The 25,203-nt window shown below is 38.3% G+C and overlaps 2 protein-coding genes across 3 annotated transcripts in view; one reads left to right on the top strand and one right to left on the bottom strand.

Annotated features, from left to right (window-relative positions):
- Window positions 1-1,267, bottom strand: part of LRRC49 (leucine rich repeat containing 49) — a 163,174-nt gene extending 161,907 nt beyond the window's left edge. The window contains exons 1-2 of one of the 2 annotated variants that reach the window (XM_008016056.3): window positions 1,115-1,267; window positions 423-479 (exon numbers count right to left, since the gene is read on the bottom strand). In XM_008016056.3, the coding sequence (XP_008014247.3) occupies window positions 423-479; window positions 1,115-1,162 (105 nt within the window). In that variant the 5' untranslated portion in view covers window positions 1,163-1,267. The remainder of the gene's footprint in view (window positions 1-422; window positions 480-1,114) is intronic. The other variant, XM_008016057.3, reaches the window with a different exon arrangement.
- A 97-nt stretch (window positions 1,268-1,364) lies between these two features.
- On the top strand, window positions 1,365-12,910 carry THAP10 (THAP domain containing 10). Its single transcript, XM_008016055.3, has 3 exons — window positions 1,365-2,213; window positions 11,314-11,461; window positions 11,572-12,910. Exons 1-3 carry the CDS (start codon window positions 1,785-1,787, stop codon window positions 11,766-11,768), a joined length of 774 nt encoding a protein of 257 aa, XP_008014246.2. The 5' UTR covers window positions 1,365-1,784; the 3' UTR covers window positions 11,769-12,910.
- The last annotated feature ends 12,293 nt before the right edge of the window (window positions 12,911-25,203 follow it).

Here is a 25,203-nt window from a genome sequence, read left to right as displayed (position 1 = left end):
TACCTGTGGTCCCAGCTACTCAGGAGGCTGAGGTAGGAGGATTGCTTGAGCCTGGGAGGCAGAGGTTGCAGTGAGCCAAAATTGTGCCCCAGCGCCCCAGCCTGGGTGACAGAGCTAGACCCTGTCTCAAAAAAAAAAAAAAAAAAAAAAAAAAAAAAAAAAAAAGTGTAAATGTCAAAAAAAAAAAAAACCACACACACACACAAAAACCTTACCTTTTGTAATCAATAAAATAACACTAAGTTTTTTAAAGAGGGCTATTTTGGCTTTATGTAGGCAGAAAGTAAGAACTAGCTTTAAACTGGAAATCAAAGTAAATCGACTTAAATTTTTCAGTTTAGAATCTACTCTTCAATCATGCTGCTATTTGTGTAGAAAATAAAACAATCTTCTATTTAAAGGCCAACCTTCTTAAATCTTACTTTGTTTTTTTCAGGAAGCGATGATGTTTGAATAACCAGATGAAGCCCACAGTTCACCTGAAATGTAAAAATTAAACCATAAAATTTGCTCTTCATACACAAACACATATTTCCAAAAAAAGGTACACATAAAAATATAACAAAAAATTAGAACAGAATGCTCGATTTCTGTTTCTGGTAAATGACCTTGTTCTGAGGATTTGCTGAAAACAATAAAATCACATCTAAGAATTAAAAGATTTCACTGATTTATTTTCCAAAATGTCGGCAGCAATTTAACCCTCTAGTTAGTACTCAGGCTTTCAACATTTGCCATTCAGGTCTAAATAAATATCTCAATGGGACAGGTGAAAGAGGTGGGACTCCCTAATGATAAATTCTCTTCACAGTCAAAAGGAAAAGAAAAGAAAAAGGAATTGACTGGCCAAAGGAATTTAAATAAACCCGAGCCTTTCACAGCAGACCAGCTCCACCTTCTGGGGAGCGCAGATCCTGGACAAGACTTTGAGTACCTATCATACAATATTAAATTGTGCTTTGGTCCAGCCCACGAACCTCAAACGCCGGTCAGACAATAGCTTGAGCAGACCCAGCGGCCCCGGTCCCAATAATACAGCCCATCTCCTAGGACAAAGACACCAGTCAGAAAGAGTACCAGTGGGAAGAAAGAGAAAGTAGAAGGCCCAGCTTACGTTGTTCGCAGCCCGGCCAGAAACAGAGCGATATTTCCCGGGAATCATGATAGGAGACAGTCCAGGATCTCTGTTAGATCTGCCTTCGAAGTGACGCTACAGCAGAGATTCAAAGAGACCCGAAAGAGGTCATCTCCCAGGCAACCGGCTCAGGGTTACCATGGAAACGGCCATTTCCGGTCTGGACCTCTCCCGAATCCATAGGGCCACGCAGTTGTTGTAGCTTCTGGTTGTATTCGTGAGAGCCCACTGCGTCACCACTTCCTCGTTCTATGTTCCCGGCCTCATAAAAACAGAGCGGGAGTACTGGGAGGAGGATAAGCTTGGGAAGAGCTTGGCCACATTGGTGGCTATGACAACCACCACTTCCGGTCCGTTCCTCTTTACGGCCCACCTCAGCGCTGCCCGCGCGAAATTTGTATCCCTCTGCTTGTGTCCACCTGCTCCTGGGGAGCCGTGCAGGGAGGAGGAGGAGGAAGACATCGAAGAGCCCTCCCACTGGGGGCCCCAGATCGCCACTTCCGGTGGCCAGAGGTAGGGAAGGAAACGATCCCGACCCAGAGGGGACAGGTGAGGAGGAGAGGACGTGCCTCGCCGAGGCAGCTGCAAGGAGCGTGCCCAAGGGCGAAGGTCCAGGGAGCCCGGCTCCCGCGCACCGAAGACGGCAGCCATGCCGGCCCGTTGTGTGGCCGCCCACTGCGGCAACACCACCAAGTCTGGGAAGTCGCTGTTCCGCTTCCCCAAAGACCGAGCCGTGCGGCTGCTCTGGGACCGCTTCGTGCGGGGCTGCCGCGCCGACTGGTACGGAGGCAATGACCGCTCGGTCATCTGCTCTGACCACTTTGCCCCAGCCTGTTTTGATGTCTCTTCGGTTATCCAGAAGAACCTGCGCTTCTCCCAGCGCCTGAGGCTAGTGGCAGGCGCCGTGCCCACCCTGCACCGAGTGCCCGCCCCGCCACCTAAGGGGAAAGAGGAGAGAGACCAAGCAGGCCGCCCGGACACGGGAGGAGAGCTCCAGGCAGCCAGGCATTCTGAGACTGTCCCAGATCCAGTCTCCTGTACACATCCACGAGCTGGGAAGCAGGCTGCGGCTTCACAGGTAAAGAGAGACCACCGAGGGTTGTGGAAGGACCCCTGGACTCTGACTGGGCTCTTCCACTTAGTGTCACCTTGGGAAAAGCACCTCATCTCGAAAGTTCCTGTTTTCTAATCTGCAAATTTAGGAGTGTACTTTAGAGGTGATCTCCAAGGTCCCATTTAGCACTAACACTTTGGAATTAAGTAACCCAGTTAATTCCTTCTAACTGCTCCTCCCCAAAACACACACACACATACACACACAGTCTTGTCCTGCAGAGTATTGAGTTGCTTTCACTCCCTGCTTCAGGGTTTTTAAATAGAAAGGGTTTAATTTGAGCAAATCTCCAGGACTGGGGTGCTTGAAACTGTGTTTGCACAACATTACATAAGCTTGAGGAAAGTCCCTTATTTGTGTCACAGATGATGGAGTGAAGGAGATGTGGAGCTACAGATGAAGATGGAGCTTGCTAATAAATCCCTTCCCACCCCTAAACTTTCTTTTGACTGGTACTAGCTCTAGCTGCCTTTAAGTTCAGTATCCCTGGTGAGCTGGATTTCCCCATCTTGCTCTCTTCTGCCTACTTTTCTGTTCCTTCTAAACATTTTTTGCACTTATTTTGCATCTGGTTACTACTACCTTCTTCCCCACTTACCATTTTAAAGAAAACTTTCCAGCCTTCCTTGTGATAAACTTCAGCCTTACCGCCATGACACAGATTAAATTATAGCAAGAGGTTAGTAATTTCCTCAGGAGTTTGTAATCCTTACTTAGGTCCAGTTACCAGAACAACACTCTTTCTGCAGTACTAACCTGCTTCCTACATTGGGGTGGGTGTTTAAGACCCTTTAATGGCATCCTGCAATTATTAAGATAAAGAACAAAATTATTAACCCAATTTACATGGCCCTGCATGCTTTTCCCCCCTGCATACCACACTAGCCCTATCCAAGGCCACTGTCCCTGTTGCTCACCGTGTACCATCATGCTGACCTTTCAGTTCTTGGACATACTATATTACTTCCTACCAACAAGACTTTGCTCAGTTGTTCCATGTATTATAATACCCTGGAACTATGCCCCTCCCACTCCCATCATTACCAATTAAGTCTTTTTCCCTTAAAAATCAGCTAAACATCTTTCCCCTTGATCACTTAGTTATGTACTCTCATTCTTCGTGTACTGCATGTGATTCAATAGTACAGATATTTCAGTAGCACTTACCATAATTGCCATGAAATAATTGTGTAGTTTGCTTAATATTTGTTTCTTACATTAGAATGTAAGCTCCATGAGAGCTAGGATCATGTCTGATTTCTTTGCCATTGTATTGCAGTGCCTAAAACAATATTTTACAAATTTAAGTAGTTCAATAAAAATTTGTGGAATGATTACATGATTATAAGAACAATTTTTTTGCATTATAATTGAATTTTCAATTATCTGCCAGTTTCCCTCCTCACCAAGCTGTATATCTGTCAAGATAGCTGCCTTTTCCTTGAACCATCGGTCTACCATCACCACCTATGCAAACTTTGCCCAAACATGTACATCCATGTACATATATATGTGTGTAGCAAGAGAGATAAATACTAAACATGTGCCCCACACATCCCCCTACACCATTTTTCTTCTTCATAATTATACAACCTAACCAAAAACTGGGAGAAGAAAAGCCAAGCTAGTCAAACAACCAAAGTCTTTATAACCCATAAAAACTAACCATTGGGAGACAGATCCAGCATACATAATAAATCTGTTTTCCATTTAGTAAGTGTAACCAGCCAACATTTATAACAATCCATAGTACATTAATATATTTGCTGAATTACGAGAAAAAGACGTATGAGTTCTAAAATAGTCCCTTTAAAAGTATATAAGGTTAAAAAAAGATTTCGAGTTAATAGCAATATAGCAATAAATGTTCAGCCTGGTCTGGATAGAGAACCCTAATCATATCGCTAAAAAATTGGCTTGTCTATCTGACTTCTTCCCCCACCCAATGTTTTTCTTCCTAATCCCAGGACTAGCTGTCTTCAAATCATATTTCCAGTCATTCTACAACATTTATTGAGGAGCTATTGTAGTAACTGTTCTGGGTGCTTGGTGCTATATATAGATAAATACAAATGTGAATGTTAAATATCCTTAGGGGGCTTCAGAAAAGATAAGACACCACTTCCAAGGAAAGAAAGGGGCTTGATTATTGTTTTCCCTTAACTGTTAATTGTGCATTCTTTTTTTAAAAACCCAACTGAATTTTTTAAATTGTTTACTTGAACTATAGCAAATACACAGAAAAGTGAACAAAAGTGGACAAGTCATTAAATTATCATGAACTGAGCATGTATAACCACAACCCAGGTCAGAGAAACAGAACATTGCTAGCACCCCAGGAGTCACTATATCCATATTATTGCATATAACAGTAGTTCATTTTCATTGTTATGTAGTATTCCATTGTGTGACTATACCAAAATTTGTCTGTCTATTGTTGAACATTTGGGTTGTTACCCATTGGGGATATCATAAGTAATACTACTATAAACTCTTGTACATGTCTTTTGGTCCACATGTGCACACATTTCTGAGGCTATCTACCTAGAATTGCTGGGTCATAGTATTAAACTTCAGTAGATAATACCAAATAGTTTTCTAAAATACTTGTACAAATTTACACTTCTACCAGAAGTATGATAGTTTCCATTGTTCCACATTCTTGCCCATATGTGGGATTTCTAGTCTTTCACATCTGAGTCCATTTGCAGAGTGGGTAGTAGTGTTTTTGTTTTTCATCCCCTGATTACTGATGAAATTAGTAAGAAAATGCCTTTTGAAATATTAATTGGATATTTGGGTAGCCTTCAGTGACATGCCCTTTTAAATCTAGCCCATTTTTCTGTTGGATCGTCTGGCTTTTCTTGTTGATTTAGAATTTTTAATAGATTCTACCTCGAAGTCCTTTTTCAGTTAAAGGTTTTTGTCATTTCCCACTGTGGGTTGCCTCTTGGTTCTTAATAATGTCTTTTGATGTACTGAAGTTCTTAATTCTGATGTAGTCCAAATTACCAATAATTTTCTTTGTGCTTAATACTTAAAACATTCTACTATGCTGTTTGTAATAAACTTTGTTGTTTTTACTTTTTATATTTAGATCTAATTCAGAATTGATTTTTGTGTTTGGTGAGAGGTAGGATTTAAGTTTCATTTTTCCCAACATTGATACCCATTTGACTCAGCATCTTTTACTGAAACTACTAGCATTTCTTCTTGGCCTTGCAATGTCAGCTTTGTCATAAATCAAGTGCCCTTTATATGCATAGGTCTGTTTCCACATACTTTATTCTGTTTCACTTATCTGTTTGCCTGTCTTAGCAAAAATATCACAGTGTCTTATATAGCTTTATTAAGAATTAATATCCAGTTGATTAATACCTCTTGTTCATGTTTGTGGATATTTTAACTATGTTGGGCTCTTTAGATTTCTAGATACATTTCAGAATTGGTTTGTCAATTTTCACAAATTATGTACTAGAATTTTGATTATGACTCCATAGAATTCATAAATGAATGTGGGAATAAATGTCATATTGACAATATTGATTCTTCTAATCCATGAACACATATCTCCATTTATTTGGGTTTTAAAATTTCTCTTAAAAGTTACTCATGGCATTTGATATAGAGGTCTTATATATCTTTCATTAGATTTATTCACAGCTATTTGATTTTGCTACTATAAGTGGTATTTTAAATTTTATAATCTATAAGCATATATTGATAAATTAATTTTTGTTGAACTTGTATCCAAAAATCTTGTTAAACTCACTTATTAATTTCAATAGTTTATAAATTTTCTTGAATTTTATAAATGTACAAAAATATCATCTGAAAAAAGTGTTTGATGTTCGTGTTTTTATTTCATATTCTTCCTGTTGCACTGGCTTGAACCTCCAGTACAGTGTGGGGAACAGAAGAGGTGAGGGGAATCCTTTTCTCATTCCTAATTTCAGAGGGAAAACCTTTAATATTTCCCCATTTGATATGATTTTTACTATACTTTTTTATAGCTCTCTTTGTAATAAAAAGAAATGTTCCCCTTTATTCCTAGTTTAAATTATAAATAATGGTGAATTTTATCAAATGGTTGTTCTGAATCTATTAAGGATAACATTTTTATTATGTTAATATAGTAAATTATAGTAAATTATATTGCTTGATTTTAAAATATAGAATCAAACTTGCATGGCTAAAATAAACTCAACTTGGTCAAAGTGCTTTATTCCTTTCTCATATTGCTTAATAAAATATTAGCTAAAATAAAATATTTAGGATTTTTGTATTGGTGTGCATGAATGAAACTGGTCTACAGTTTTTTTCTTTCTTGGAATGCCTTTCTCAGGTTTGGTATGAAGATTATGCCAGCAGATTTGGAATTGTTCTTTTTTCATTCCCTGGAATGTTTATATAAAATGCCATTATATATGCATTAATAAATTTGGTATTAATATTTGGTAGAACTTATTGATAAGACAGGAGTTTTCCTTTTGGAAAGGTTTTTTATGATGGATTCAATTTCTTTGTTATAATGTTATTCAGAGTTCTTTTGTTTATCCATATTGATAAATAGTATTTTGTTTATCTATTCTGATAGTGTTTTTTAATTTGTCTGTTCCATCTAAATTTTTAAATGTATTGACACAAAACCTTCATGATAATCTTGTATTTGAAAAAATTCTGTTTGAGCGAAGTAATTTTTGCTTTTTCATTTTTTCTTGATCAACTTCACCAGATGGTTTATTGATTTTTTTTTTTTTTCTTTTTTAGACGGAGGCTCACTCTGTCACACAGGCTAGAGTGCAGTGGCTCAATCTCGGCTCGCTACAACCTCTGCCACCAGGGTTTAAGCAATTCTCCTGTCTCAGCCTCCCAAGTAGCTGGGATTACAGGTGCCTGCCACCATTTCTGGCTAATTCTTGTATTTTTAGTAGAGATGGAGTTTCACCATCTTGGCCAGGCTGGTCTCAAACTACTGACCTCCAGTGATCCACCTGCCTCAGCCTCCCAAAGTGCTGGGATTACAGGCGTGAGCCACTGCGCCCCACCGGTTTATCGATTTTTATTAGTTTTTTCAGAGAACAAACTTTGCCTTGTTGATCTTCTTTCTAGAATTTTTTTTCATTTATTTCACTTATTCATTATTCCCTTCCTCTACATTTTAAAATTTTGTCCACTGCTCTGTTTTTAACTTCTTAAGTTAAATTATATCATTGATTTTCAGAATTTTCATGGTGAATGGTAAATGGCGCAGCTAAGTTTCACAAGCTGATTTCCCAAATGTAGAATTCAAATGTAGAATTCCCAAATGTAGAAAAGGAAAACCTGGGTCCTGAGAGGGGGATATGTTCGAGATATTTTGCGGAATACTCTTTGCATGATATTAATAAATCTAACCTAAATTAAGCCCAATTAATTTTTCTATCCTAATATGTGCATTGAAGATTGTAAGTCCCCACCTAACATGGCTTTACTGAATCTTACAAGTTTTAGGTATGGAGTATTTTTATTATTATTTAGTACAAATTATCTAATTTCCATCGTGATTGTATATTTTATTTGAGGGTTAATTAGAAGTATATTTTTTGCCATATCTCTGGGCATTTTTTAGTTAAATTTTTGCAATAGATTTCTAGGTCAATTACACTACTGCCAGAGAAACTACAATATATGGACTTAATCTTTTGAAATTTGTTGAAACTTGTAACATAACCAAAATAGTTTTTTAAATGTTCCATATGTACTTGAGATGAATGTGCGTACTGCACTTGGATAGTGTTCCGCTGATGTCTATTAATCACATTTAAATTTCCTATATCCTTTTGGAATTTTTATCTTATTGAATTAAGTACTAAGAAAGTGATGCTGCAATTTTCCACTGGGATTTTGAATTTACATATTAATCTTCAAATTCTACCCATTTTGTGGTATATATCTTGAAGTTATTAGGTTATTAGCAATGTTATTAGGTATGTATATATTTTGAAGCTATGTTACTAGGTATATAGTGCTAATATAGCAACACCAGGTTTCTTTAACTTAGTGTTTGCATAGTACATCTGTTTCCATCCTTCTACTTTCAGTCTTTCTGTGTTGTCCTTAAAAGTTTAGGCAAGGCCGGGCGTGGTGGCTCATGCCTGTAATCCTAGCACTTTGGCAGGCCAAGGCAGGAGGATCACCAGGTCAGGAGATCGAGACCATCCTGGCTAACACAGTGAAACCCCGTCTCTACTAAAAAAATTAGCCGGGCGTGGGGGCGGGCGCCTGTAGTCCCAGCTACTTGGGAGGCTGAGGCAGGAGAATGGCGTGAACTCAGGGGGTGGAGCTTGCAGTGAGCCGAGATCGCGCCACTGCACTCCAGCCTGGGCGACTGAGCGAGACTCCATCTCAAAAGAAGAAGAAAAAAAAAGTTTAGGCATTATTCTGTCTTATGGTTACTCCATTGAAGAGAATGTATCTTTTTTCCTCTGACTGCTGTTAAGTTTCTCTCTTCATTTTCCAGTTTTACTGTAGTGTGCATAGGTTTGGTTTCTGTTGTTTTTATTTTGATAAATAGAAAAGGTTTATAGTACTTTTGCAAAACCATGACTTAATGCCTCTTATCCATTTTGATAAATTCTCAGCTGTTATTTGTTCAAATACTGCATCTGCCCCATTTTATGTTATACTCTGAAATCTTATCCCCTATGTCTATTATGACATTTTCTGTATTTTCTGTTTTCCTTTTGTCTCTTTCTGCCTCATTCTAGATATTTTCTTTTGACTCATGTCCTAGTGGATTAATACATGCCTGGAAATTCTGTCTCTAAGCTTTTAATCTGAAGAAGCAATCAGATATCTACACAGGAGATTTATGTTCAAATATTTCTAGTAATACGGATTGTTTTAATAAATTGTAGTATATCTGTATAATGCATTCCTATGTGGTAATAAAAATTATGATGTAGAATATTTAATAACATAGATGATATATAAAATAAGTGGCAAAACTAGGTTATAAAGCATTATATTATCTCAATTTTTAAAAATACACAGAAAAAGACAAAAAACATCAAAATATAAAGTTTTAGCTATGGATTGTGAGATTATGACAAATTTTTAGTTTATTTTTGCTTCTCTGTATGATGCAAATTTTTGCAGTAAAAAATGTATTATTGTTATAAAGGGAACAAAAGTTATTTTTCAAACCCTGATTAAATTTCTAAAACTCTATTTTATCCAGAATACACCTTTTTGTAAAGAAGTATATGCTTATTCTGGACTTTGACAATGCTTGACTTAGACGTAGATATAACTAGTGAAAATTGGTCATGATTTTTTAAACATGGAGATAAACCCTTTAAATAAGAATCGTGTTACAAAGGGACTTTTCACAAGCATTTCTTTACAAAGTATCTTTTCTTTTTCTTTTTTTTTTTTTTTCTATGTGTGGGTATGTGTGTGTTTGAAATAGAGTCTCACTCTGTTGCCCAGGCTGGAGTACAGTGGTGTGATCTCTGCTCACTACAACAACCTCTGCCTTCCGGTTTCAAGCAATTGTGCCTCAGCCCCCCAAGTAGCTGATGTGCCACCACACCAGCTAATTTTTGTATTTTAGTAGAGATGGGGTTTCACTATGTTGGCCAGGCTGATCTCGAAATCCTGACCTCAAGTAATCCACATGCCTCCGCCTCTCGAAGTGCTGGGACGCATGAGCTACCATGCCTGGCCACAAAGTTTCTTTAACTTGGGTATCAATAGCCTGTGGCCTATGGTACAGCCACCAAAGACACCTACTAAAATATTTTTTCAGTGGTTTGAAGGCAGCTGCCACTACTGTTAAACACTTTAATTTTGTTTTCATTTCTCTATCACTTATTTTCTCTCCTCCTAGGCCCTCTTGACTTTTCCAGATACTTCTTACCCTCTTCCACATAATCTCTAGGTACCCTGTCTTATATTACCTTTTACATATCAAAACCCTCCCTCTTTCTACCTCTGACCCATGTTACTTCCCCCACAAATCAAATTTCACCGCCTGGCACAATGGCACACGCCTGTAATCCCAGCACTTTGGGCGGCCGAGGCAGGCGGATCACCTGAGGTCAGGAGTTTGAGACCAGCCTGGTCACCATGGTGAAACATTATCTCTACTAAAAATACAAAAAATTAGCCAGGCATGGTGGCAGGCACCTGTAATCCCAGCTACTTGGGAGGCTGAGGCATGAAAATTGCTTGAACCCAGGAGGTGGATGTTGCAGTGAACCAAGATCATGCCTCTGCACTCCAGCCTGGGTGACAGACGGAGACCCCTGTCTCCAAAAAAAAAAAAAAAAAATCCATTTCACACTGTAATTTTTCTCAGGAAAGTATTAAAAGTCATTTATCTTATTAAAGGAGTCCTCTATAAAGTATAAAGAACAAATGATTAGGTTTTCTAGAATAATATGACTGCTAAGATATTAAATGTTAATACTAATAATACTATCTCGGCTGGGCGCGGTGCCTCACGCCCATAATCCTAACACTTTGGGAGGCTGAGGCGGGCGGATCACCTGAGGTCAGGAGTTCGAGACCAGCCTGGCTAACATGGTGAAACCCTGATTCTACTAAAAATACAAAAAAATTAGCCAGGCATGGTGGCGCCTGCCTGTAATCCCAGCTACTTGGGAAGCTGAGGCAGGAGAATCAATTGAACCCGGGAGGCGGAGATTGCAGTGAGCTGGGATCACACCATTGTACTCCAGCTTGTACAACAAGAGCAAAAGTCCGTCTCAAAAAAAAAAAAAAAAAAAAAGTATTATCTCTTCTAGCTGTTGATTTAAGAAAAACATAATTAGTTGTAAGCAAATAGCTTATAGATTCTGGCTGACCAGAGTTCATGATTTATAAGTGGACAAAAGACAGTATGGCAGAATTCATGAAAGCTTGGACTATAGATTCACCTTGCCTAAGTTCCAGTATCAGCCTTACTAATATGTGACTGAAAATTTTCAGCTATACTTTTTTACTACTTGTAACTTTTGAAAGATAAAACCCTATAAGGTAAACTTTAATATGTTTCTCCTCCAATTTATATTTTTAGATTACGTGTGAAAATGAAGTTGTGCAAACCCAACCCCATCCTGATAATCCATCTAATACTGTCACTTCAGTACCTACTCACTGTGAAGAAGGCCCAGTGCATAAAAGTACACAAATTTCTTTGAAAAGGCCCCGTCACCGTAGTGTGGGTATGTTTTGACTCTTCAATGGATTAAGCAATTGAATCGATCTTTTGTATATTAAAGATATATGAAAAGCAAAGTCTAACTCATAGGTACTTATGCTTATTCTCTTTCAGGTATTCAAGCCAAAGTGAAAGCGTTTGGAAAAAGACTGTGTAATGCAACTACTCAGACAGATGAATTGTGGTCTAGAACTTCCTCTCTCTTTGACATTTACTCCAGTGATTCAGAAACAGATACAGACTGGGATATCAAGAGTGAACAGAGTGATTTGTCTTATATAACTGTACAGGTGAAAGAAGAAACATGTTAAAAACTCAACATCAAATGCTCTGATGTGCTATAGATTTTCAAATCTTTACTCACATAATTATCTCTTTGCTATTATAAATCTTTCACCTCAAGATAATTTGACAGTTGAGTATCAGCAAAATTTGTTTAGCTCTAAGGCAAAATTTGCTTGCTTGCCAACACAATGAAGATAATCCCTACCCACAAACATGCCTATTCTCTACTTTCACCTTTTTGTTTTCTTTCTTTTAATCCTTTTGGTAGAAATCAGATTACAAAGCAAAACCACAATATCAACAACATTTCCTAATCAAAATTAAGCATTGAATATTTATTTAAGCTTAGTTCAGAAGCAGTGCTCCTACGGGACTTGACATTTGCTAGTTAGAATGTCACTACTCTTCTAAATAATTTGAAGGTATAGAGCAATAACACAGTAACAGTGAGCACAGCCAAGCCTGACACTACTAAATGATTTGGTAGTGAAGCCAGGACATCTACCCTTGACTATTTTTTATGTTATTTACTTATTAGTTTGTCCATTTGTAACATATATTGATCTGTCCTGTGAGCATTTCTGATGAATCTATGGTTCTTATAGAAATTTTTCAAAGGGAATCAATTTAGAGATAGAGTTTTCATATACTTACATTAACTTATTAATGAAATCTGTTTGCATCAGTGCTTACTGCAACACATTAATTAGCTTGATTAATTTAGATTAGAATCATTAACATCATGAAAAAAAAAAGTACTACATTTCTAACGTATTCCCATTGCAGGTGTTAGGTTTTTTTTCGTCAACACTTCTCTTTTGAATTCTACATTTGAGAAATAAACATGGAAATATTAGCTGCCCTGTCTGCCATTCACCAGGAAAAATTTCTATGGCAATTTTGTACCATGAAGTAAACTGTTACAATAGTTTCTGAGAACCATACTATAACTTTGATCTTCCATTGAGAATAACAAAAATAAATATCCATTTTACAACTCATATGTCTTCTTAGTTCTGGATGATTAGAAGAACTTGCATGTATTTTTATCCTAGAAGGTTTAAATAATACATCAAAGTTATTTTCTTCCAAATCTAATTTTATGTCTGCTTTAATTTGAATAGCGTAATTTTAATTTTAAGGAAAATAAAATAAAATATTAATAGGAGTCGTCAGCCTGAACAATGATTGTGTAAAAACATAGCATTGTTATTACTTTCATTCTTGTTATTGCTATTTTGACTTGAATTTGAGATGACTGTTTTTTGTTTGTTTGCTTGCTTGTTTGAGAGACAGGGTCTTGTTCTGTTGCCCAGGCTGGAATGTAGTGGTGCAATCATAGCTCATTGTAACGTCAAACTCCTGGGCTCAGACGATCCTCCCACCTCAGTCTCCCAAGCACCTTGGACTATAGGTGTGCGCCACCATACCCAGCTAATCTGTGTTTCAAATTTTTTGTAAAGATGGGGTCTCACTACGTTGCCCAGACTGGTCTCAAACTCCTGGCCTCAAGCAATCCTGCCACTCGGTCTCCCAGAGTGCTGGGATTACAGGCATGAGTCACTGGACCTGGCCTATTTTAAGAGAGCATTATGTTTTAAAATGAATCATATAAATCTTCTGAAGCTAAATACCATCAATACCCTTTGAGCTTTGAAATAGCCTATCTCCTTAATTCAAACCATAATGAAGTTACATGCCCATTTATCCCCAAATTTCACTGCCATGAATCTACTTCATTTCTACATGTTAAACAGTTTTGACAGCCATGTCAACGCTGTTTTTTCACTCTTCACTTAGTTTCCTTCTTCTACCAATTGAGTATTTATACTTGATTTGTTGATTTACATGATTTCATAATTTATTGTGTAATGTTTCACTGCCCTACACAGTAAAAGGAAATACTGGCTTTATTTTAAATGACATATAAGGAACTCATAGTTTATATTATACTGCTTGATTTTTGCACAAATATTTTTAATTTATTTTGTTGCTAGATCAGTTTAGTGGGGGGAAAATTTAGATTTACCTTAGTACCGCCCATCTCATTCTTCATTTATTTATTCATAAGTATTTATCAAACATATACTCTATGCCAGACAACTGTTCACTAAGGATACATTGGTGATTAAGACAAAGATTCTGGCCTCTTGGTGCTTACCTTTAGTGTGGGAGCCAGACAATTAACAAGAAAACGAATGAATAATTTCAGATAGTGATTAGTGCTTTGAAGAAGATAAAGTAGAAGATGTTAATTGAGGTGGGGGGAGAGGTTTGTTGAGCTGTTTTTGATAGGGTAATCAGAAAAGACCTCTCAAAGGAGAGCATATATGATCAGAGACCTGGATATCAGAAGGAGCGACCATGCAATGATCTGAGGGAAGAGAATTCCAGGTGATAGGAATAGCAGTTGCTCTGGTGTGTTTGAGGAACAGTAAGAAGACTAGGGTGGCTAGAGATAATGAACGAGGCAAAGAATGGTAAGAGATGAAGTTGGAGTGGTATATAGGACCAGACCATATTACGGTATCAGAAGCTACAATCAGGAATTTTTATTCTGGGCTTAAATTCTATTTTAAATGTGTTCTTATGACTGGTTTAATTATCTGCCAGTATTTATTTCTTAAACTTACTTGGAAACACATGAAAAATCATTGGACTTCAGGTGAGAGAAGAGGGACATGTCAAGAGTATGTGAATGTAAATCTGTAAATCTTATTCAGTCAAAAATATTCCTCTGTGGGACTTCTGGAAAGCTGCAGTCTTATTGGCCTGAGGAATCAGAGGTAGGAATTCAGTGCGGCCAGAGTGAAAAGTGATGGGGCAAGTCATGGAAAAGAGGAAACTCAGAGGGGAGGAGGTCCCAAATCTCTTATAAACTCCACCCAAATCTCTGACTAATCGTGAGCTATGCCTGTGTTGTGACCTCTGGGAGCCCAGCATAAAACAACAGGTGCAAGTCTTAGCATCACAGTGGAAATAGAGTTTGGAGTTTGAGTCCAGCCAAGTTAACCAGCTATTACAACAAAATTCAAGTGTTTAGGAACAAGATAACAATTTGTCATCCAAAATGTCCAGTATAAGATATAAAATTACTAGTCATGTGAAGAAATTAGGAAGTGTGACCTAATATCAAGACAGAAAGGAATCAATAGAAACCAACCCCAAGATGACCAGAAGTTGGAATTGGTAGACAAGAACTTTAAAGCAGTTATTATAAATATATTCCAAGAGGAAAATGTAATCACAATGAAGAGATAGGAGGAATCTCAACAGAGAAATGGAAACTAAAAAAAGAACCAAATGGAAATTCTAGAACTAAAGCAGACAAGCTATTGAAACTGGCACAGGGAGAAACAGAAAGTCTGAAGTGCCTGTATCTGTTAAAAGAATTGAATTTGTAATTATAATCCTTTCCACAAAGAAAACTCTAGGCCCAGAAGACTTCACTTTTAAATTCTATCAAATAACATAAGAAAGAATACCAACCTTATACAAGCTCTTCCAAGAGAAAAAGACTAGAGAACACTTTCCATCTCATGAGATCAGCATTAACCTATTACCAAAACTAGGCAAAGGCATTGCAAGAAAAGAAACTATAAACCAACATCCCTTGTGAAGTTACATGTGTATCTTAACAAACTATTAGCAAACATATCCTGCAATATATTATAGAAATAATATATCACATCTAAGTAGAGTTTAGCTCAGCCACACAAGGTTGGTTTCACATTCAGCAACCAATCAATGTAATTCACCATATTAAGAGAACGAAAGAGAAAAATCGTGTCACCTTCATCTTACTAGATTTAAAAAACATTTGACGAAAGTCAACATCTGTTCATGATAAAACCTACCAACAAACTAAGAATAGAAAGGAATTTACTTTCTTCACCTAATAGCAGCCATGAATGTATGCCACTAATATCCATAGTTAATGTTCCCTTACAAGCTTTATCCCTACATCAAGAAAAAGGTAAGGATGTCCATTCTTCAACACTTTTATTCAACATCATACTGAAGATCCTAGTCGGTGCAATAAAGGTAAGGGGAAAAAAAGGAAAGAAGGCAGAAAGGAAGAAAGATGGAAAAACAAAATGCATAGATGTTTAAAAGGAGGAAATAAAGTTGTCCTTTTTTTAGAGATGATATGATTATGTACGTAGAACCTCCTAAGAAATCTATTAAAAAGCTACTAGAACCGATAAGTGAGTTTAGCAAACCAAATGTGCAAAAATCAACTTTATTTCTATATGCTAGCAATGAACAGTTGGAAAGTGAGATTAAAAACCAGTTTCATTTACAATATGAAAAATGCAAGGAATTTAAAATAACAAAGTGTTGAAGAGCAATAGCAACTGGAACTCTTCTACATTGCTGGTAGTAATATAAAAATACTACAAGCACTTTGGAAAACAATGTGGCAAACTTTCATGAAGGTAACATACCCATATCATTCAACCAAACAATTTCACTCCTGTGTACTTTCCCAAGAGAAAATACATGTCCACACAAAGACTTTTACACAAATGCTCGTAAGAGCCGAAGTCTGAAAACTCAAATGTCCATCAACAGGTGAGTGGATAACCAAATAATGATCTCTTAGAAATAAAACAAACATATGCAAAACAACCTGGATGAATTTTGAAAGCATTATGCTGAGTGAAAAAAATCAAGGCACAAATAAAAGTACACATTCTATATTTCTATTTGTATAAAATTCTAGAAAAGAGAAAATCAAATCTATAGTGACAGAAAGGAACCCATCAGCGGTTGCTTGGGACTAGGGCAGGGGGACATTCCCTGCAAGAGTACACAAGGAAATGTTTAGGGCAGATGGAATGTTTTGTACCCCAATGTGATAAGGGTTACATTAACACATGAATTGTATTAATAGTTGTATGTAAATTATACCTTTATAAAGCATGTTAAAGAAAAAGCAATACACTATTATTTTGCCAAATGACTAGTTCAAGCAATAAAATCTGTAGTTTCTTAAGGTAGGCTTCACAAAATAGGTGAAATTGTAATGGTCCTTTAAGGAGAGGGAGGATATAAATATGCTTTAAAAACCAACACAAAGAACTGAAGGCACAGAAAAAGTCAATAGAGACACGGATGCTTAAAAAGCAAAGGATGAGTGAGAAGGGGGGTGGCATCATTAGACTGAAGATTTACAAGGTAGTTCTGAAAGATTCAGACCGACAAGCAGAATGTTGCCAGAACAAGAGGAATGGCCTTTAACCTTTGGGCACTGAATGAACTTTTCAGATTTGGAGGCAGGAAAGTATGTCAGGCAAATGAATCTGGAGCATAGTGCAGGAAGAATTGGAATGGATTAAATTTGTTGGAGGTGACATGCCTTTGCAATAGTCCTGGCTTGAGCCGGTAAAAGATCGACCTAGAGTGAGGAAAGGCCAAAAAAAAAAAAAAAAAAAGGAGAAGATAGAAAAGGAAGAATTGACTGGACATGGTGGTTACTTTATGGATTTGTGAACAAGGAAAGAGTAAACAATGGGTTTTCAAGCATGGGTAACAAGAACTGGCAGTACTGTTAGTAGACATAAGAAGGAGCCAGTCTGGGGAGAAAGGTGCTGACTTCAATTTTAGAAATGAGTTGCCTGAGAAACCTACCCTGACTCTACCCTTACGTTCTCTGAAGACTGGATGAAATATCACTGCAGACTACCAAAGCATGTCATGCATAGCCCATCACGGCATTTATCACCTTGTGTTGTAAGAGACTGTTTACTAATCTCCTCCACTGGACTCTGCACAACCTGAAGGTAAAGACAGTAGTTAACTGTGCCAAGCACTGTTCTAAGGGTCTAAGGGGTTTCCAAATGTTCTTCCTACATAGTAAGTGTTTACGAGTATTTGCTAATTGAATACTGAATGTTGAGTTTCAGAAGATAATGAAACAGAAAAGTAGATGTGTTTCTCAGGCAATTAGAGTAGTTAGCCATAGAGATGCAGCCTTCAAAGGCATTTACATGAAAGTGATCCTTGAAACCATCATGTAGGATCCCCTAAAGGAGAATTTTTAAACCTCCTGTGGCACTTAAAGTCTTCATTATTTACCCGGCAAAACTGATCTGAAAATGAGAAGCAGGAGAGACTAAGAAAATGCACCCAAGCCTGTCTTATCCATTAATTGAATTAACTTCTGAATATTCAAGAGTTGGCTCTGTAGATAATATGCTAAAAAAAAAAAGAAAAAAGAAAAAAAGAAAAAAACTGTCTAGCACTTGCTGCTCGCATCTTCCCTTTGTGTACCAAGAATCATGATCGGTGACATTTAGGAAAGTGGGAGAAAAAAAATTCTTAGGACATGGCAACAGCCTGGATGCTTCCTTCACCCTGGCTGAATACTGAAGTTCCAATCTAGGCTCCAAGACACTTATCAGCTATAGTGTACTTAGATAAATTACATTATCTCTCTGGGCCTGAGTCTACTCCCATACAAAATTGTGATTTTAGTACCTACATCATATTTCTGTTGAGAAGATTAAACGAGTTACAATATGAAAAACCTTAGAACACTGCTGGGCACATGGTAAGTGTTCCACAACTCTTAGCTAGAGGCAGGAAAGGATAAAGAAGATGGACTTTGTAACCCACTACCTAGGCTTCCATTCTAGTTCTGCCAATTGCTAGGCAGGTTACTTTGCCTTTCTGGGTCGTTCCCTCATCTGTAAAGTAGGGATGTTTTTAGTTCCTCGATCATAGGTTTGTTGTGAGAATTAAATATATGCTAACCACTTAGAACAGCGCCTGACACATTTAACATTTAACATTATGTTAAATATGACGTATAACCCATCAACCCCTTGCCCATATATCTTGATTCTGAGGCTGGCCTTCACTTATGTCCAGTCTCTTTAGTGGTCTCTCATTTTAGTGAATAGTTAGTACACTGGATGTTTTCTAAGTTCATTTCACAGAGACACTAGATGGAGTTGCTGAGCTAAAGCACCTAAGAACTGCTGGGCAGCCGAATTGGAATTTTGGAGCTGAATGGAACTTTAGGGATGATCTAGTTCACACTTTTTATTTTGTAGATGAAGAAACTGAAGATCAGAGAAGTTATCTGGTATAATCCCTGCCTGCAAAACGAAGCTGGATGTGCTTGCAACTCTTACTTAGTGAAATTGTCTAGAACCATTTGATCAAACTCAAACGATCCTGTAAGCTCCACAGGGGCATGCTGCTGTTGTTGTTTGCTGACTACTCTGTCTACAATGCCTAGCATGTCATTCGGTTAATATTTGTTGAAGAATTATAGGGATCTATCATGTTTTTAAAGCTTTAGAGATTGAAAATCTTCCTCGGTACTTGTTCCAATGCTTTCTGAAGGGGATTCCTCCTAATGTAGACTTATTCCTTTCATATATATGTCAGTCCTTTTCTTCTTTTTCTAGATTCCCAGAAGGTGTTATAGCTAGAAAAATCTTCCAGTTAAAATGCCTCGTTTTGTCAATGAGAGAATTAACTGAGGCAATTTGTCCATACTCACAAAACTGATTAGTGGCAGAACTGAGATTAGAATTTTCTCTAGCTTGTCATCTAAAAACCAAAAAACGCAAACTGCTTCAAGAAACTGTCAAACTTCTTCCACCTGCCCTTTAAATGTTCCCTAACCTTGTCTCCAGGTCATAGTCTCCAGCTTATTATCAAATTATCAATTTGATTACTTCCGTCTTGGAGCAGGCTTACTATTTACATCCTTCCTTTTCCTGACCCCAGTTCAAATAACTAGCCTACTCTATCATTGCTGCCCACTCACCTGCCCTTTGTACCTCCTGGCTCTTAATCCCTGTCTTTGAGAAGAAAAGGTAGATCCTCTTTCCCACCTGAACCAGCAGGGATGGGTTTGCAGATATTCCTCCCTGATTAGTGTCAGAACAGAAGGATCCCAGACGTCTAGAACACTTCCAGGATTGTTCCAAGATGGTGTTTGCAGTTCTGATCAGAATCTCAAAAGTTATGTTGGGCTCTGAGATAACATAACCCAGGGAAATCCCCAAACAGAAGGTTCCCTAGCTGGACTAAATGACATTCACAGACTGGTTTGCTAACAACACCCAGGAAATGTAGAGTTTCTACAGTCAAGGACTGTATCCTTGATATCTCAATCCTTTTCTACAGTTCCATGTACCTATTGGTCTATTTCTTTACTAACCTTACCACCTAGTTGCAGTAGATTGTAAAAACAGCCAAAAATTCTTCCACTCCCATCAAGAGGTAAAATCGATTTCTCCATTTCTTGACTTCGGTTTAGTCATGTGACTTACTTTTGCCAACAGGACATTAGCAAAGATAATATAAACTGAGGCTTTAAAAGTGGCTTGTCCTCTTGCTGTGTTTGGAACTCTAGGACTACCATGTGACTGAGTTTAAGCTAGCCCACTGTGGTTGAGACTCCATGTGGAGAAGCAGCTGGTCCCTTGCAAAGAGCCCTCCGACTGTCAGACACATGAGGGAAGTAATTCTAGATCATCTGGCTGCCTCCAACATGCCAGCTGACCAGAGAAGGATGAGAAAGTCCAGCAAATCCGCCAAGCATGCCCAGACAGAAGAGCTGCCCAGTCAACCCATGCAACTGTGAGATGAATTAATAGTTATGTTTTAGGCCATTAAATTGTAGGGCTGTTTGTCATGCAGCAAGCACTACCTGATACACTAGTGGTAAAGACTCCCTAAGGAAAAGGCAATCACTATCTTCCTGTTCCCTCCTCACCATGACCCTCTGTTTTTTATTCTTGTATAATAGCTTTAGTTAGTATTTTGACCGTATATGATGTTTTAGTTCAGTGAGGGGATAGCAGAGCATAATTGTTACACAAAATTATGTCAACTGAATGTGTAGACTTACCTCATCTTGGCAATCCATTTTTAAAAGTTATGTCAAGTTGGCCGGGCACAGTGGCTAACACCTGTAATCCTAACACCTTGGGAGGCCAAGGTGGGTGGATCACTTGAGGTCAGGAATTCAAGACCAGCCTGACCAAGATGGTGAAACCCTGTCTCTACTAAAAATACAAAAATGAGCTGGGCTTGGTGGAGGGCACCTGTAATCCCAGGTACTTTTGAGGCTGAGGCAGATAATTGCCTCAGGAGAACCCAGGAGGCGGAGGTTGCAGTGAGCCAAGATCACGCCACGGCACTCCAGCCTAGGTGACAGAGTGAGACTCCATCTCAGAAAAAAAGTTATGTCAAGTTTATAAGACATTTTGAGCCAGAGTTGGTTCTCTCACATGTCTTAGAATCTCTTGGAGAAAAGGTCCTCTTTCTCTCTAGGGTCTCCATGGCTGAAGATGCAAATCACTCTCCTCGGTGGATATGAGAGCTTTCTGAGATGCTGCCTATGGAACTTCTCTGGTCTCAACTTCCTCTTTTTTAAAAATGTCAGCAATTTTTCCTTCTTGACAATTACCTCATCCTTTTAGAACACATACTTTTGGAAACCCTAAAGTGTATCACAACTTTATCTTCGACATCATCTCAAGCTTCTAAACCCAGTCCCAGAAATGGACCCTTTGGAAAGTTACTTCCCAAGCACTTATTCCCTAGGCTCATCTCTTAGCATCAATATGAATGTTTTTTCAGTCATTCAACAAACCAGAGATAAAACTAAGCATGGCAGAATCCATCTCTGCCCTCAAATATCTTATAGCATATCTTTCTTAAAACAAGTTGCAATCATTTTTTAGTTACAATTTGATTCCCAGTGGGGAAGAAATTGAGATGATGACCTTGAAAGGGTTAAGAATTACCTACTGCTGGCCGGGCGCAGTGGCTCACACCTGTAATCCCAACACTCTGGGAGGCCAAGGGGGGAAAATCACCTGAGGTCAGGAGTTTGAGACCAGCCTGACCAACATGGAGAAACTGTCTCCACTAAAAATACAAAATTAGCCAGGCATGGTGGCACATGCCTGTAATTCCAGCTACTCGGGAGGCTGAGGCAGGAGAATTGCTTGAACCCGGGAGGTGGAGGTTTCAGTGAGCCGAGATTACAAGCCATTGCGCTCCTGCCTGGGCAACAGGAGCAAAACTCCATCTCAAAAAAAAAAAAAAAAAAAAAAAAAATTACCTACTGCTTATACCAAATGGTCCTGTCTTGAACTGTGTCACTCTTTGGGATTGATACAACTTCACATGAACCTCAAGTGTCACAAAAAAGTGGTAACCAACTATAGTGCATTTGCTCATGTTTCTAAAAATGGTAAACCACAGTTGAGCTAGTGTGATACTGCAGCAGAATTTTTATGACAAAGTGTGGGCTGCTCTGCAGCAATCCCTCCCAATTCAATTTGCTGATGACTCATCCATTCCAATCTTCATGTTTATAAATCGATGGAGAAAACCATGCTCTATATCTTTTATTCTGTATCGGTCTTTGCTGTTGGAATCCTCTTAGCTCAGTACAGAAAAAGGATTTTGCTTGGACACACTCCAAACTTAAATTGTCCTCTGGATTTTGTACCAAACTGAAAGAAACCAAAGAAAACCTCTCAGTTTCCTGAAGCTCGGAGTGTCAGAAATAAAAGGGTCTGGATGTAGGGGCTAGTGAGCAAATAGGAAACTTTCACTAAATAATTTTTTTTTTTTTAGCTGCAGCTCATGATTTTAATTTTAATATTTTTCTGTTAATAAAATCAGTAATAAACTCAGTGTGGGAAATTGATTTTAAAAAAACAAACACATACAAATAAGCAAATAAAAATCACCTGTTAATTTAGGACTCAATTGCAAAGAAGAGAAACCCATCCTCATTAGCTCAAGGCAAAAAGGGAGAATATTGAAAGCATAACACAGACAAGGGTATTACAGTTTAATATTTACAACCTCTCCCCATTGCCTGCTTTTTAAGAAGGATTTGTGCCTGTGTGGGTGGGCTCCTGCAAGTGTGTGCTGCTTAGCTCCTGGGCCTGTATTGTGTTGACAGTAATTGCTGATAAAGCAGCAGACCTGTAGTAGCCTCCTCTGCTTGCACACAGCCTAAAATGCCCACCAGCCCTACTTCAATATATGTACATCCCACAGCTCTCTAGCCCTAGTTTCTGGGTTTAGCAGTGAAGTGTTTGATAGACACTCACTAGTAGGTTCACCTTGGGTCACATGTCCATACAGCCAACCGCCTACCACTGAAAGGGTGGGATCATTTGGTTTAAATATGTCAGCCTAAGAGCTCCTTCCAGAAGAGGATATTATAAAGAGGGGAGGCTTCGAGTGGGATAGATTATTTTAGAAGATTAGGCAGGGAAGAAGTGAATGGCATCTTAGAACAAATATAATACTATCCAGAAATCATCACTGTTAACATGTCAGTGTGTTTCCTTAGTTGGTATGCTGTTTGTAGAAGTACATATGTATTATATAGTTGATAAATGATACATGTAGCTCTATGACCTTAGCTTTTCATATATTACAATAATTTATCATAAACATTTCTTCTTGTCATTAAATTTTTTTCTCCAATTACTTTAATGGTGGCATAACACTCCACTGTAGAGATATTATTATAATTGATAAACTATTGGATATTCATGTGATTTCCAAGTATCTATCATTTTACGTAAAGCTGCAATAGACATCTCTGTACCTTAATCTTCATGCATATTTCTGATTATTTTCTTAGAGGTACCTAGAAGTGGAATCAATGCCTAGAAATATTTATTTACCGCCAATTTGTTTTCTAAAATGTTTATACCAACCTGTACTCCCAGCGACAATGATTAGATGAGGTCATCTCATCTTAGCATCAGCCCTTACCTATTTAGAAAAACAAAACAAAGCATGAAACTGAAGCTTGTCACTGTATATAGTTTTTGCCTCTCCTTGTATTTTATTCGATTCGGCATTTGGGTTGACCCAAGTTTAAAAAAAGTTTAAAGCTGAGATTCTTACTGTCCCCAGACCAGCTGCATCAGCATCACCCGGGAACTTGTTAGAAATGCAGATTCTCAGGCTCTACCCTACACCTACTGAGTCAGAAACTCTGGGGATGGGAGCCAGAAATCTGAGTTTCAACAAGCCCTTTGGGTGATTCTGATGCATGCTCAAGTTTGAGAGCCACCAGTTGAAAGCATTGAAGAGTTCTTCCTAAGCCCTCACAGTGTTTCCCCAATTCTGAGCGCCCAAATATCATTTTCTCAGCCCTGACCATTTATAAGGGACAGTGTGATGTAACATTAGGGTAAGGGGTTTTAGTTTAGAGGGCCTGAGTTGTAAGAACTGGATGGCTCCCTACTGGGTGTGCATCCAGGCACATGTCATAATAACTTATTACGCTGTCATAGCTTACATTTCAAGGTGAAAATTTCTCTATATCATTGAGCCCAAATACGACACTGGAAGGAAGTTTTAGCTAAGGTTACCCCAGATGTTTCATGGTTACACAAGAATACAAAACAAAACATGTTTTCCCCACAGAATGAAAACACAATATAAGTTTTCTTTAGCAGCTGTGGCTGGAGATTGCAAAATGGAATAGTCTGGCCACCCTCCAAGCCATTAGCACCCCCTCCCTTTCCCCCAAGGGTGAAAGACAATCAAGCCAAAGAGAAGGAAAAATACTCTGCTCTCAACTTCACAGCTAATACCCAGAAATGGAGCTGCTAGAGTATCTGGGATGTGTCAAAATAAAGATGACAGAGAGGAATACAGAGCACCTCACCCCACAACCTCTAGATCAGACTAGTCCACTTTGAATGGCTCTCAGAGGCAGGACCCCAATATTCATCTCAAAGAAATGTGTGCCAAGATTGCAGGCATTGTGGTAGATGTGGTCGAGAAAATTGGGGAGCAAAAGTCTTTCCAGTGCCTTTCATACAGCACTCCAGCAATGATTGTCTTTTTCACCTGGATTTAATAATGCCCCCACTTCTGAGACTGTTTAGGACTGTTAGGCCCATGGCATCTTCAGAAGAGTGCAGGGTGGGATGGTGGGAACAGCATAGATATGGAGTCTGACAGCGTGAGGATAAATCTTTATGCGCTTCCATATCCCAGTCATATAACCTTTAGCTAGTTACTTAATTTTGCTGAGCCTCAGTTTTCTAACAATACCTCACTGGGATCATTGTGACTTGGGACTGCTGCAAGGGTTAAATGAGGTCATAGGCCAAGTACACAGTAATTGCTCCAAAAATGGCCATTCCCATCATCTCCTGGACAGTACTTTGGTGTCTTCTTCACCCTGATGTGAAGGACATGAAAAATATTCTGTTGATGCTCAGAAGAAAAAAACAAATCTCATGATGCATTTCGAAACTTCTTCACAGGAAGTTCTTTTCTTCTCTATGCTCTTGTCTATCATTCTTTTGATACTTCATGGTGAAGTATCACCCCTTTCTCCGGAGTGTGTTTGATATGAGGATTCCTGTCACAAAGGCGGCCCTATAGGACTCAGCACGGGTCTCAACCGGACCTTCTTCCAAAGAGGGTGAATGGAAT

Source organism: Chlorocebus sabaeus, chromosome 26, assembly GCF_047675955.1.
Source record: "Chlorocebus sabaeus isolate Y175 chromosome 26, mChlSab1.0.hap1, whole genome shotgun sequence".
NCBI classification, from domain to species: domain Eukaryota; kingdom Metazoa; phylum Chordata; class Mammalia; order Primates; family Cercopithecidae; genus Chlorocebus; species Chlorocebus sabaeus.
The sequence above is the reverse complement of the archived record's forward strand: the minus strand, read 5'-3'. Positions and strand labels throughout refer to the sequence as shown.

Coding starts and splice junctions, on each gene's coding strand:
- THAP10 (XM_008016055.3), top strand. CDS start 1,785: ATGCCGGCCCGTTGTGTGGCCGCCCACTGCGGCAACACCACCAAGTCT. Junction 2,214..11,313: donor AGCAGGCTGCGGCTTCACAG/GTAAAGAGAGAC, acceptor TTATATTTTTAG/ATTACGTGTGAAAATGAAGT. Junction 11,462..11,571: donor GCCCCGTCACCGTAGTGTGG/GTATGTTTTGAC, acceptor ATTCTCTTTCAG/GTATTCAAGCCAAAGTGAAA.